Source organism: Cydia pomonella, chromosome 2 (assembly GCF_033807575.1).
Source record: "Cydia pomonella isolate Wapato2018A chromosome 2, ilCydPomo1, whole genome shotgun sequence".
Lineage (NCBI taxonomy): Eukaryota > Metazoa > Arthropoda > Insecta > Lepidoptera > Tortricidae > Cydia > Cydia pomonella.
In genome coordinates, this window is record NC_084704.1 from 13588417 (window position 1) to 13602569 (window position 14153).

At 51.9% G+C, this 14153-nt stretch overlaps 2 protein-coding genes and 1 long non-coding RNA gene across 3 annotated transcripts in view; all 3 read right to left on the reverse strand.

Moving 5' to 3' along the window:
• Positions 1-14153, reverse strand: part of LOC133534439 (putative peptidyl-prolyl cis-trans isomerase dodo) — a 380955-nt gene that overhangs the window by 283210 nt on the left and 83592 nt on the right. The gene's annotated exons all lie outside the window — the stretch shown is intronic.
• The window catches only part of LOC133534444 (uncharacterized), a 123164-nt gene that overhangs the window by 6219 nt on the left and 102792 nt on the right, over positions 1-14153 (reverse strand). The gene's annotated exons all lie outside the window — the stretch shown is intronic.
• Positions 1-14153, reverse strand: part of LOC133534425 (C2 domain-containing protein 5) — a 32075-nt gene that overhangs the window by 6219 nt on the left and 11703 nt on the right. Inside the window, exons 7-19 of the mRNA XM_061873530.1 lie at positions 12689-13996; positions 11289-12253; positions 10676-10822; positions 10085-10244; positions 9729-9890; positions 9162-9372; positions 8744-8869; positions 8482-8572; positions 7843-7970; positions 6873-6974; positions 5374-5529; positions 4914-5096; positions 4609-4764 (exon numbers count right to left, since the gene is read on the reverse strand). Of these exons, the coding sequence (XP_061729514.1) occupies positions 4609-4764; positions 4914-5096; positions 5374-5529; positions 6873-6974; positions 7843-7970; positions 8482-8572; positions 8744-8869; positions 9162-9372; positions 9729-9890; positions 10085-10244; positions 10676-10822; positions 11289-12253; positions 12689-13996 (3895 nt within the window). The remainder of the gene's footprint in view (positions 1-4608; positions 4765-4913; positions 5097-5373; positions 5530-6872; positions 6975-7842; positions 7971-8481; positions 8573-8743; positions 8870-9161; positions 9373-9728; positions 9891-10084; positions 10245-10675; positions 10823-11288; positions 12254-12688; positions 13997-14153) is intronic.

The window sequence follows — 14153 nt, forward strand, 5'->3', positions numbered from 1 at the left end:
CGTGGTCTCGCGCACGAACAGCAGCCGCAGCGAGCCCGCGCCGCACAGAGACATGGAGTCAAGGCCAGTCACCTCGCACGTGAAGGTGTGCAGGAAGCCGCTGAGCCCGCCCAGCTCGCGCACGGCCGTGGTCTCGCGCACGAACAGCAGCCGCAGCGAGCCCGCGCCGCACAGAGACATGGAGTCAAGGCCAGTCACCTCGCACGTGAAGGTGTGCAGGAAGCCGCTGAGCCCGCCCAGCTCGCGCACGGCCGTGGTCTCGCGCACGAACAGCAGCCGCAGCGAGCCCGCGCCGCACAGAGACATGGAGTCAAGGCCAGTCACCTCGCACGTGAAGGTGTGCAGGAAGCCGCTGAGCCCGCCCAGCTCGCGCACGGCCGTGGTCTCGCGCACGAACAGCAGCCGCAGCGAGCCCGCGCCGCACAGAGACATGGAGTCAAGGCCAGTCACCTCGCACGTGAAGGTGTGCAGGAAGCCGCTGAGCCCGCCCAGCTCGCGCACGGCCGTGGTCTCGCGCACGAACAGCAGCCGCAGCGAGCCCGCGCCGCACAGAGACATGGAGTCAAGGCCAGTCACCTCGCACGTGAAGGTGTGCAGGAAGCCGCTGAGCCCGCCCAGCTCGCGCACGGCCGTGGTCTCGCGCACGAACAGCAGCCGCAGCGAGCCCGCGCCGCACAGAGACATGGAGTCAAGGCCAGTCACCTCGCACGTGAAGGTGTGCAGGAAGCCGCTGAGCCTGCCCAGCTCGCGCACGGCCGTGGTCTCGCGCACGAACAGCAGCCGCAGCGAGCCCGCGCCGCACAGAGACATGGAGTCAAGGCCAGTCACCTCGCACGTGAAGGTGTGCAGGAAGCCGCTGAGCCCGCCCAGCTCGCGCACGGCCGTGGTCTCGCGCACGAACAGCAGCCGCAGCGAGCCCGCGCCGCACAGAGACATGGAGTCAAGGCCAGTCACCTCGCACGTGAAGGTGTGCAGGAAGCCGCTGAGCCCGCCCAGCTCGCGCACGGCCGTGGTCTCGCGCACGAACAGCAGCCGCAGCGAGCCCGCGCCGCACAGAGACATGGAGTCAAGGCCAGTCACCTCGCACGTGAAGGTGTGCAGGAAGCCGCTGAGCCCGCCCAGCTCGCGCACGGCCGTGGTCTCGCGCACGAACAGCAGCCGCAGCGAGCCCGCGCCGCACAGAGACATGGAGTCAAGGCCAGTCACCTCGCACGTGAAGGTGTGCAGGAAGCCGCTGAGCCCGCCCAGCTCGCGCACGGCCGTGGTCTCGCGCACGAACAGCAGCCGCAGCGAGCCCGCGCCGCACAGAGACATGGAGTCAAGGCCAGTCACCTCGCACGTGAAGGTGTGCAGGAAGCCGCTGAGCCCGCCCAGCTCGCGCACGGCCGTGGTCTCGCGCACGAACAGCAGCCGCAGCGAGCCCGCGCCGCACAGAGACATGGAGTCAAGGCCAGTCACCTCGCACGTGAAGGTGTGCAGGAAGCCGCTGAGCCCGCCCAGCTCGCGCACGGCCGTGGTCTCGCGCACGAACAGCAGCCGCAGCGAGCCCGCGCCGCACAGAGACATGGAGTCAAGGCCAGTCACCTCGCACGTGAAGGTGTGCAGGAAGCCGCTGAGCCCGCCCAGCTCGCGCACGGCCGTGGTCTCGCGCACGAACAGCAGCCGCAGCGAGCCCGCGCCGCACAGAGACATGGAGTCAAGGCCAGTCACCTCGCACGTGAAGGTGTGCAGGAAGCCGCTGAGCCCGCCCAGCTCGCGCACGGCCGTGGTCTCGCGCACGAACAGCAGCCGCAGCGAGCCCGCGCCGCACAGAGACATGGAGTCAAGGCCAGTCACCTCGCACGTGAAGGTGTGCAGGAAGCCGCTGAGCCCGCCCAGCTCGCGCACGGCCGTGGTCTCGCGCACGAACAGCAGCCGCAGCGAGCCCGCGCCGCACAGAGACATGGAGTCAAGGCCAGTCACCTCGCACGTGAAGGTGTGCAGGAAGCCGCTGAGCCCGCCCAGCTCGCGCACGGCCGTGGTCTCGCGCACGAACAGCAGCCGCAGCGAGCCCGCGCCGCACAGAGACATGGAGTCAAGGCCAGTCACCTCGCACGTGAAGGTGTGCAGGAAGCCGCTGAGCCCGCCCAGCTCGCGCACGGCCGTGGTCTCGCGCACGAACAGCAGCCGCAGCGAGCCCGCGCCGCACAGAGACATGGAGTCAAGGCCAGTCACCTCGCACGTGAAGGTGTGCAGGAAGCCGCTGAGCCCGCCCAGCTCGCGCACGGCCGTGGTCTCGCGCACGAACAGCAGCCGCAGCGAGCCCGCGCCGCACAGAGACATGGAGTCAAGGCCAGTCACCTCGCACGTGAAGGTGTGCAGGAAGCCGCTGAGCCCGCCCAGCTCGCGCACGGCCGTGGTCTCGCGCACGAACAGCAGCCGCAGCGAGCCCGCGCCGCACAGAGACATGGAGTCAAGGCCAGTCACCTCGCACGTGAAGGTGTGCAGGAAGCCGCTGAGCCCGCCCAGCTCGCGCACGGCCGTGGTCTCGCGCACGAACAGCAGCCGCAGCGAGCCCGCGCCGCACAGAGACATGGAGTCAAGGCCAGTCACCTCGCACGTGAAGGTGTGCAGGAAGCCGCTGAGCCCGCCCAGCTCGCGCACGGCCGTGGTCTCGCGCACGAACAGCAGCCGCAGCGAGCCCGCGCCGCACAGAGACATGGAGTCAAGGCCAGTCACCTCGCACGTGAAGGTGTGCAGGAAGCCGCTGAGCCCGCCCAGCTCGCGCACGGCCGTGGTCTCGCGCACGAACAGCAGCCGCAGCGAGCCCGCGCCGCACAGAGACATGGAGTCAAGGCCAGTCACCTCGCACGTGAAGGTGTGCAGGAAGCCGCTGAGCCCGCCCAGCTCGCGCACGGCCGTGGTCTCGCGCACGAACAGCAGCCGCAGCGAGCCCGCGCCGCACAGAGACATGGAGTCAAGGCCAGTCACCTCGCACGTGAAGGTGTGCAGGAAGCCGCTGAGCCCGCCCAGCTCGCGCACGGCCGTGGTCTCGCGCACGAACAGCAGCCGCAGCGAGCCCGCGCCGCACAGAGACATGGAGTCAAGGCCAGTCACCTCGCACGTGAAGGTGTGCAGGAAGCCGCTGAGCCCGCCCAGCTCGCGCACGGCCGTGGTCTCGCGCACGAACAGCAGCCGCAGCGAGCCCGCGCCGCACAGAGACATGGAGTCAAGGCCAGTCACCTCGCACGTGAAGGTGTGCAGGAAGCCGCTGAGCCCGCCCAGCTCGCGCACGGCCGTGGTCTCGCGCACGAACAGCAGCCGCAGCGAGCCCGCGCCGCACAGAGACATGGAGTCAAGGCCAGTCACCTCGCACGTGAAGGTGTGCAGGAAGCCGCTGAGCCCGCCCAGCTCGCGCACGGCCGTGGTCTCGCGCACGAACAGCAGCCGCAGCGAGCCCGCGCCGCACAGAGACATGGAGTCAAGGCCAGTCACCTCGCACGTGAAGGTGTGCAGGAAGCCGCTGAGCCCGCCCAGCTCGCGCACGGCCGTGGTCTCGCGCACGAACAGCAGCCGCAGCGAGCCCGCGCCGCACAGAGACATGGAGTCAAGGCCAGTCACCTCGCACGTGAAGGTGTGCAGGAAGCCGCTGAGCCCGCCCAGCTCGCGCACGGCCGTGGTCTCGCGCACGAACAGCAGCCGCAGCGAGCCCGCGCCGCACAGAGACATGGAGTCAAGGCCAGTCACCTCGCACGTGAAGGTGTGCAGGAAGCCGCTGAGCCCGCCCAGCTCGCGCACGGCCGTGGTCTCGCGCACGAACAGCAGCCGCAGCGAGCCCGCGCCGCACAGAGACATGGAGTCAAGGCCAGTCACCTCGCACGTGAAGGTGTGCAGGAAGCCGCTGAGCCCGCCCAGCTCGCGCACGGCCGTGGTCTCGCGCACGAACAGCAGCCGCAGCGAGCCCGCGCCGCACAGAGACATGGAGTCAAGGCCAGTCACCTCGCACGTGAAGGTGTGCAGGAAGCCGCTGAGCCCGCCCAGCTCGCGCACGGCCGTGGTCTCGCGCACGAACAGCAGCCGCAGCGAGCCCGCGCCGCACAGAGACATGGAGTCAAGGCCAGTCACCTCGCACGTGAAGGTGTGCAGGAAGCCGCTGAGCCCGCCCAGCTCGCGCACGGCCGTGGTCTCGCGCACGAACAGCAGCCGCAGCGAGCCCGCGCCGCACAGAGACATGGAGTCAAGGCCAGTCACCTCGCACGTGAAGGTGTGCAGGAAGCCGCTGAGCCCGCCCAGCTCGCGCACGGCCGTGGTCTCGCGCACGAACAGCAGCCGCAGCGAGCCCGCGCCGCACAGAGACATGGAGTCAAGGCCAGTCACCTCGCACGTGAAGGTGTGCAGGAAGCCGCTGAGCCCGCCCAGCTCGCGCACGGCCGTGGTCTCGCGCACGAACAGCAGCCGCAGCGAGCCCGCGCCGCACAGAGACATGGAGTCAAGGCCAGTCACCTCGCACGTGAAGGTGTGCAGGAAGCCGCTGAGCCCGCCCAGCTCGCGCACGGCCGTGGTCTCGCGCACGAACAGCAGCCGCAGCGAGCCCGCGCCGCACAGAGACATGGAGTCAAGGCCAGTCACCTCGCACGTGAAGGTGTGCAGGAAGCCGCTGAGCCCGCCCAGCTCGCGCACGGCCGTGGTCTCGCGCACGAACAGCAGCCGCAGCGCGCACACGCGCCGCACCGAGCCCGCGCCGGCGCAGTAGCACAGGGATGTCAGGGACACCGTCGTTGGGACCTGTAATGTGATCAGCCGTGGATAGGTGCCCTTATTTGTCGCTTGTTTCGTTCAAATATCGAAAAATAACTATCGTAAGCAATAGTAACTACCTAGAGTTTAAGTAGTGTAAGTAGTTTGACATCTAAAATGTTTAAGTTATCACTGACTTGTCCAGTTGCCGGAACGACGGTCTTTTCCTCCTCCTGACTCTTCACGAGTTGTTCCTCGTCCAGAGCGAAGATATCGTCGTCCTCGGCGGGGTGCGGGGGATGGCCGTTCTCGCTGTGCTCCACCTTGCTCGGGTCGACCAGGCGGATTGCGGCCCCGGAGACGACCAACTGGATTTCATCCTGTATAAAAAATTATGACTTATAATAAAAGGGCACTTGCCTAGATGCCTTGGTGTATTTATAAGCTATATAATCTCGAATGTCTTACTGCACTGAAATCGGATGTCGGCGAGGCCTTATAAGTAGCACATACATATACCTACAAAAGTGGGACTTTTTGTACATTTTGTATTTCACGATGCGCGTAATATACCGGTAAATATTATGTCTAGTAGTCGTTTCACGTGAACTGGTATGATCATGATCAAAGCGTTCTAAGGCTGGACCCCGCGTGTACCTCCGGCAGCTCCAGCTGTATCCGCGGCGCGAGCAGCGCGCAGGGCCGCAGCCGGCGCAGCTTGTAGGCCACGCCGTCCAGCGCGCGCGCCACGTGCCGCTCGCCCGCTGTGCTGGCTCCGCCCTGCCCCGACAGCTGAAGACGAGCTCGCCACACCTAAACAATAAAGAGACATGTAATTTTATTCGGCAACGAAAAGGGCTAATGGTTTTCACGTTTTTTTTTTAGATTAGTACAGTATTTTTTCAATCATGCAATGAAATATTTAGGATATAGCAAATTATGTGTTTGCAAACCATACGTTATATTACAAATTTTAAAAATGGAAAGTCTATTCGAACACTTCACTCAACACGCAAGAGCGGCTTTAGTAAAGTTTTCAAATTCTCTTTGGTAAAGTGTTTTACCTATACAATATGAAGTTTGCTACTAAGAATACTGAGCGGGTCAGGATCGGCCGAGCGTTTTGGAGTGCTTAGACCTTAAGTCGAAAAATATTTATAGAGCAATATTTGACCCCATTTGTACTAAGTATAAAAATAAAAAGTTCGAATAATCTGCCGAATGCTTCTGTTGTATGTACTGACATTGCCAGAATTTCCTTCTATGCCCAGGTAAAAGACAAGATCCCAAGGGTGTAAAATTTCGACTGAACTTTCCCGTTTTTAGGGTTCCGTTGCCAAATGGCAAAAAACGGAACCCTTATAGATTCGTCATGTCCGTCTGTGTGTCCGATTATGTCATAGCCACTTTTTTCCGAAACTATAAGAGCTACACTGTTCCAACTTGGTAAATAGATGTATTCTATGAATCGCATTAAGATTTTTACACAAAAATAGAAAAAAAAACAATAAATTTTGGGGGTTCCCCATACTTAGAACTGAAACTCAAAAAATCTTTTTTCATCAAACCCATACGTGTGCGGTGTCTATGGATAGGTCTTTAAAAATGATATTGAGGTTTCTAATAGCATTTTTTTCTAAACTGAATAGTTTGCGCGAGAGACACTTCCAAAGTGGTAAAATGTGTCCCCCCCCCCCCCCTGTAACTTCTAAAATAACAGAATGAAAAATCTTAAAAAATATATATAATATACATTGCCATACCAACTTCCACCGAAAATTGGTTTGAACGAGATCTAGTAAGTAGTTTTTTTTAATACGTCATAAATGGTTCGGAACCCTTCATGGGCGAGTCCGATTCGCACTTGGCCGCTTTTTTTATAACATACCATTCTTTTTCATGACCATTCATCTAAAGCCAGATAAAAGTATGGTAGATATTGAATATAACGTACCTGAACCAAATAATAGGAATGTGTTGACCAAAATTCATATATTGGTGGTGATGCAGTGGTATTTATTATTTTTATTCACATTTTCTAATTAAGCCTCTTTCTCCATCACAAAACAGAAAATGATAATAATGGCTAAGTATTTTAAAATATTTTACGAAAATGTGTCAAAAAGTTATGTACAATGATAAGTAGAATGACCCACTTGTGCAAATGCTTGCGGTGGCGCGCCGGGGAGCGCTTTGGAGTTGTTGGTGAACACCTGCATGTGAGGGCGACGCTTAGCCAGCACCTTGGCGGTCTCCACCTGGCAAAAATATTTATCAATGTGACGAAAGTGTTGTTGATTTTAGTATTGAAAATTAACTAGAGCGCTTGATACAAGGTATCCTGTTTCTGTTTTTAACAAGTAGTATGCAGTAATAAGCAAAAAAAATTTCAACGCCAATACGCCCAGTATTATGTTTGCGTACTACTGTTAAAATATCCTCTAATTGCACAACATCGATCTAACAGGGAGAGGAGTCTGATGGCTGCACAAAGGTCGAGCGCTATGATTTATAACTCAAAATTAAGGCGCTTACAAATGGCTTATGGCGCTTAAATTGTACAAGTTGCCTTTAGTCGCACCTGGGCAAGCGAGAAATGTGCACAGAAATGAGCTCTCGCTCACCGAAAGAGACCAGCTCATGTTTAACATCGAGTATGAAATTGATGAATGGAATGCGAAAATTAATCAAACATAACAGATTATTTCGTAGGTACAGAAATAAATATGGAAGTATTTTTAGTGCTTTTTATGTATGAGTATAACCTATCTATAGTTATATAATCTCCTTGGTGCTAGCGTTTTGTCAACCACTCACCCATCGTCTCGTTCAACGCGCCCATATTTTATTCTGCAAAATCTCTCGACTAACATCCTCCGCTTCGTCAAGTTCCAAAACGCAGGCGCTCTGGTTGAGCGCTGAGGCTTCGTCACATCGCTCGCCATTCATCACGCTCTTATTCTTATTATTCTAGAATAACATATATACTCCACCTCGTCAAGTTCGAGCACTCACGCGTCCTTGTCGGCGCCCAAGACGACCACGGGTGCCTTATCGCCTGCTCTCTGTCCGTCACGGCCTGCTGGCTAGTATTCTAGATTATTCTTGAAATTGTTCTCCACTTACATCCTCCGCCTCGTCAAGTTCCAGCACGCAGGCGTCCTTGTCGGCGCACAGGTCGAGCGCTGGCACCTCGTCACCTCGCTCACCGTCTGCTTCCGTAAGGGCGCCATTCGTGCTCATCTCGGGAAGAACTGTATGTGAAAATAATACTTCCGTACTTTTTGGCTATAGGAGGGATTGTGAATATTGTGATTGTATTAGTGTCTGGGTATCGAAAAATGCAACTACATAGTATCGCCGTAGAAGTGTATTAGGTTTTACTTTTGTTTTGCTCCATAAATTAATAATTCCATACATTATGCACCGATCTCTCGAACAATTTGTATGTCGAATGGGAACTTATATTCGCTTACCTGAGATATGTTTTTAGCACATAGTAGTTGCATAAATATAAAATCAAAGACTTAATAATAAAAAGGAAATAGGTAGGAAAATACAGGGGCTCGGCACCGAGTATAATTTTATTCCATTCGGTGTCGATACCCTTGGTCCGTGGGGCTCAAGCGCTCTGTCTTTTCAAAGACCTGTCGAAGAGACTCGGAGACGCCACAGGAGATCGAAGAGCTGGCAGCTTCCTCGCTCAACGCATCAGTCTGATCGACATTTTTTATGAGTAATTCTTACATAATTATTTTGTCTTACCAACGTCGTATCCGTTTGCCGCCTTATTGGCAGTGAACGCGTCCCATAACGCCTTCTGAATTTCTAACGCTTCTTTGTCGTTTTCTGTTGCCTATGAAAAAAATAGCTACGTCAATGGGGATTTTGCCCATATAAGTCACAATCAGACACTAGGTAGTATCTTTAACTTTGAGAGAAGATAAATGATGGCGGGTATGTAATATGATGTTGTCAGATTTAAAAAAATACGACTTTTGTATCTCGGTACGCATAAGACCCTTACCTTAATCCTCGGCGGCATGGGCGGCGGCAGCGCGCAGATCCGCACGGCCGTGCCGCTCGCGATCGCCATGACGCAACGCTCACCTACTGCCACTTGTGTTTGCAATGAGAACAGAGCGTTCGCACCCTGAAACAATAGAACATTGAAAGGTAGAGAAATAAGAGAGAGGTAGGCGGGATAGACCTAGAACGTAAACTTATGTTACTAGAGACCACTAGAGCTAAAAAACCGCCAAGAATCTCATTACTTACATAAGTTTTAGATAAAGGTTAATAACATTAAAAGTGATACTATAAGAAGGATACTAAGTTAACACATTTACTTTGTATAAATAATTCGGGCCTTCGCGGTATTGAGAGGCATTGTACGCCACTAAGACTGGTCGAGTTTGTGATTGGTCCTAAGACAATTTACATACCTGCATCCTCAGTTTAGCCAGCAGCAGCTTGTGCAGCTCGTACTCGAGGAAGGGCAGCTGGTCGGAGATGTCGCGGGCGCCGGGCTCGGCCTGCGGCGGCGCGCGGCGCGCCCGGGCCGCCACGGCCGTGAGCGGCACGGCGGCGCTGTAGGCCGCCAGGCTGGCCGGCTTGGCGCACGTGGCGAGGAGGACCGCTGGCACGCGGGCGCGTCTGCGAAAATGTTACATAAGCTGATATTTACAATACTAAAAACTGGGATGTTTCTTTGAGATTAATAAAAGTAACCATTGTATTTCCTTGGGGCGCATTAAGGTTTTGGGATCGTATCAAAAATACCGATAGGTCAGACTACGCGTAGCAAATGGTGTAGAGAGAAATAAAGCACGAAATTGAAAGCGACGGGACGTGGTGCAGCTTAGACGACATGTGGAGTTGTTCTGGCTTTGGCCACTGGCCATATATTTAGCTTACTCATCTCTGCCTGCTCCCCTGATTTTGATTAACATTTACTTCAGGGTCATACCAACTAATCAAGCCGTACGACTACATATAGTAAAGTACTGTACCTGCAGCCCTGGCAGACGGACAGCTCGGCGCGGTAGGGCCCGGCGCCCGGCGAGTACGGCACGTGCGCGAGCGAGCACGAGTCCTCCTCGCGGCGCTCCCAGCCGCACTCCAGGTCGATCACTGCGGCCGTGCCCGATGCTGATAGCACGCAAACGTCCTCGCTACAAAACATAAACAGTGTCACGAGACCGTCGCATTGAGACAAGTATCCACTGCTGAACATAGACTTTTCTTAAGAATCGTCACAATACTTTGAATTCATCTAGATAACTAGTAGAACGTTCAGCAAATTGTAACATTCGTACCCAAACTAGTAAATATTTGTCAACACATCTGTAAGTAGTAATTCTTTTACCATATAGCTGCCGTTTCGGTGTACGCTATGACGGCGTTACATCGCAGCGCACGTGCATGCGCTCTCAGTTCAGTCCGCAGTTCGGCCCACCACGCCGCTCGAGAGCTACTCTCGCCACCGCCGTCCATCAGCTTTACTGAACGGGCGCAAACCGTGCCGCCTGAGAAACCAAACATTCATAATAAGAATAAGTTTACATATACTTCTTTAGGATTAGAAATAACTGTGCAGAGGAAAGCGTGGCGTTCTAAAACAGGATCAGGCATCAAATTGATCGATAATATACTCAAGCTTGCTTTTGATCGTCTTTCTCATTAAAAAAAGATCGGTTATTTAAGGTAGCTGAAAGGTATTCAAGTGTAAAAACTGTACATTGACAAGAGCAAAAGGGTTGACCACACAATTACCGATCAAGATTCCGATGGTCAACTTAAACTTGATCACGGCACAATGAAATTGATGGTAAACCGCCGTTCTGAAAACAGCAAGGTCCGTGTGCTTTGTTGGCGGCCACTCCTAAAGTTGAGTTATAACTTATAACTTATAAGCTACGAGTATGCTGAATATATTCATAGTATCTACGTCACTCACCGATGTGCACAATGAATCCTGGAGGATACTCCGACATAGTGAGGAACGGGTACTCTAACATCTCGAGGTTGTTGCTGTTCATCGACGGCCGCAAGATGGCGCCACCGCCGCTGCCCGTGTTGCCAACTGATGCGTTTAGTGAACCACCTGGTATTATTTAAGTAATCATAAGTGATCAACATCGTTTTATAAGTCTTCAACTTAGTCAAGACTGAAATATTAAGAGACTTGATCACTTTCAAGAAAGGTAGAAAAATGTTGAAGAAGAAATCGACATCGATTCGTTCCAGAGAACATTGCTAGTAACGATACTTGGAATATTTGGTAAATTCGAGAATTAAGTACGATGTATCTGCCGTACAGATTTTGTGATGTTACAGCTTGCAGAGTTAGGGCGTGAAGAGTTAAACGCTTGGCTCTACACGAGATATGATAACTTATTGACGGTGCGAGGCTGAGGTCTCGTCTTGGCAACATTTTACATGAAAATATTTTTGGTGGGATAAATACTAATATGTAGCATTGAGAAACCAAAGAATCAAAAGTGGACAGAAATTGCTGTCTTAAATACCATAAGATAGGCACGAATTAAGGAGAATGTATATAAACTAACCTTTTGGTGTAACACTAAGATCGGAATCCGACGATCGACGATGAATCCCTAGCGGCGTAGAAGCGGCCTCCAGTGACGAGTTGGGTGCGTGCGCCTGCGCTGAGCTTATCCCGTCCCGATTGCCGTACGACTCGTGCCGAGCGTGCCGAGGCGAACCCTTCTCAAAGTTCCTCTCTCTCTCCCGCTCCCTGTCCCTGTCAACATCGCACGCTGCATGCGAGTTATCACACACACTAGCCTTGTTAGTGTCGCTACACTCACACTTATCATTACATAGACATGTACCGTCGGTGTCTATACTCTCGGTTTGATCTATACTAGTCTCGGGCAATGAGGGTATGGTCGCTAACTTGGGCACGCCGCTAAGGACGGGATGAAAGTGTTGCAACATAGGCGCGGGTGGAGCGGATGAAACGAGGTTAAAGTCGGTTTCGTTGGACATTTTATGCGAGCCGTTTGAACGTACACTATCTTGTCTGACTAGTTTCTTATGATTTGTGTCACCTAATTCAACTTTTTCTGATTCAGAATGTGTGATAGTTTTATTCGAAATATCTGCAGGCATTTCCTGGTGATTAGATTTCGAATCATCTGCTCCTTTATTCCCGTCAGAATTAGTTTGAGGTGTATTTTCCTTTGTATCTTTCACATGTTCTACGTTATCTTTAGATGTAGTATCGGTTGCTTTTACATTTTCATTTTCTAAGCCCTTTCTGTTTCTCGCCTCTTCCACTTTCTCTAACTTTTCGTTGACGTCATCAAAGAACTTCTTTTCGTCCTGTTGCGCTGGGCTAGGCGATGTCGGTACTAGCAGATTCTGTACTTTATCAATTAAAATCGTCTCCATTGCAGTAGCAATCAAGCCACTTGGATTAACGCTTGGTCTTTTCTTGTAATATTTGTGCTCATGTGGATGGTAATCGTCTTTTCCATGGTTAGGAGAAGATGGACCGCTCACAGACGCCCTGGAAACAGGTTCAGAACCAATATACATCGACACCCTTGAATGCGTGAATTCATCACTCCTATGAAGACGATTGTTAGTATCGATACCCTCTTTGTCAAGACTAAGTAAATCAGAATATGACAGAAAGGCGGATCCTAGTACGGTTTCGCTGGGTGCTTTAGAAGGAACATCGGAAGCTGATCCGGGTTGGCTCAAAGCAGGTTTCGGGTCGCTGTGTTTTCTTTTCGGCAACAAGGAATAATGAGACAGGCTTTTGATCATGCTGCTTTTGGATATTTTCGAGAGTTGGTGTTTGATCTTGGATGAGGAGCGATACACAAAGCTCTTCTTTTCTACGGGAGACGATGGGGCGCTGATGCTCTGTGATAACTTCTTATGTGAGAATGGGTTGTGAAATTTGAAATGGAGACTATGAGATTTCGGTTCTACAAACGTGTGGATTTCTTCAACACTGGTCGACGCTTCTGGCAAATTAAGTCCCGGGGTCAGGACTTCTGTTTCGTTATCATTGCTGTTACGATCTTCATATTTTTCAGCTTCAGGCGCCACTTTTGGACTTGTGTCGCTCTCTTTAACTTGCGGATTTTTGTCATCGTGAAGATCAAGAGTATTACATTCCAGCACACTTAGTTTTTTATCCATTTGTGCTATAAAAACTGGATTCACGTCGTTGTTCAGCACCGACTTTACTACTGAACTTGTAGTTTCATATGTTTTTTCAGTATCCGTTTTAATGGAACTCTCGTCATCTTCTTCAGAACTAGAGTATGCTTCTGAGCTATCTGCAGATAAGGCAGACGAAACTGAGCCAAAATAACCGGCATCTCCAGGAAGCTTAAGGAAATTTTTTCTAGCAACTACCGGAGTGGACGGACAAGATTCAGATAATTTTCGCTGACGACCCTCGGTTGGCTCTGTTTCCTCGTCAGTAGAGACATTTTTCATAGATGAAAACTTTATAGCTGGTAATGTTATCTTATCGCTACCGAGAGATTTATTATCATTCGATTCTGAATCTCTGTTCGCTTGTTCTTCATCGGATACATTAATAGCAGGCTGAGATTCACTGGTCCGTCTTAGAGTCGAGCTCGGAGATGGGTCAGAATCTTGAGATTCAGAGATGCGTGCGAGACTCGTATGAGCGTGAATAACTGATCTAGCAAGCACTGAGGCCATACCAATGCCTTCATCTGATTTGTTAGCAAAGGTTTTCCGCAATTTGGGCGGTTTTAATATTTTCAGTTTTTTGAACTCATTTTTTATATCGGATAAAGATATCTTTGACGTATCGGAAACATTAGACTTTATAGATATTGCATCATCGGCTTGATCAGATTTTCGTGACTTCATACTGCCGAGTCTAAAAATATTGGTTTTAAACTGTTTTATCTTTTTCAAGGGCCCCATAGAATCATTGTAATCATCATTGCGGTTCAGAAGCCTGTTCAAATCTGTCTGATCCTCAGACAAGTGTCTCATGCTATCATGAGGACCATATTCATTTTGGTAAATAGAATAATTTCCGGTGTAACTTTTGATGCTAGTGTGTCTGGATAAATCGAAGCTTTTCTCATTCTCTTCGTCTTCTACATTCTCAGTTTCGTCGAGCATAGACGATGTTTTCGGGTTGAGTATGTACAGTAATTTCTGTAGCTCGTCTTGATGACTTTGGAAGTATTCGTTCAGATCGGTCGTACTTTCGTTTTCGGTCGCTAAAATGTCCAAGTACTTATTGAGTTGTCTATGTTATGAAGCGACACGACACACCATGCAAACATAAATTAATGAGTATTTTTAAAACATTTCATTTTTACAGTTTTTTTAGTTGTAACGACATCTAAATGCACATTTAAAGCGGTGCTTTTACGAGTTGATCCTGTTTGCAATTCTTAAAATGT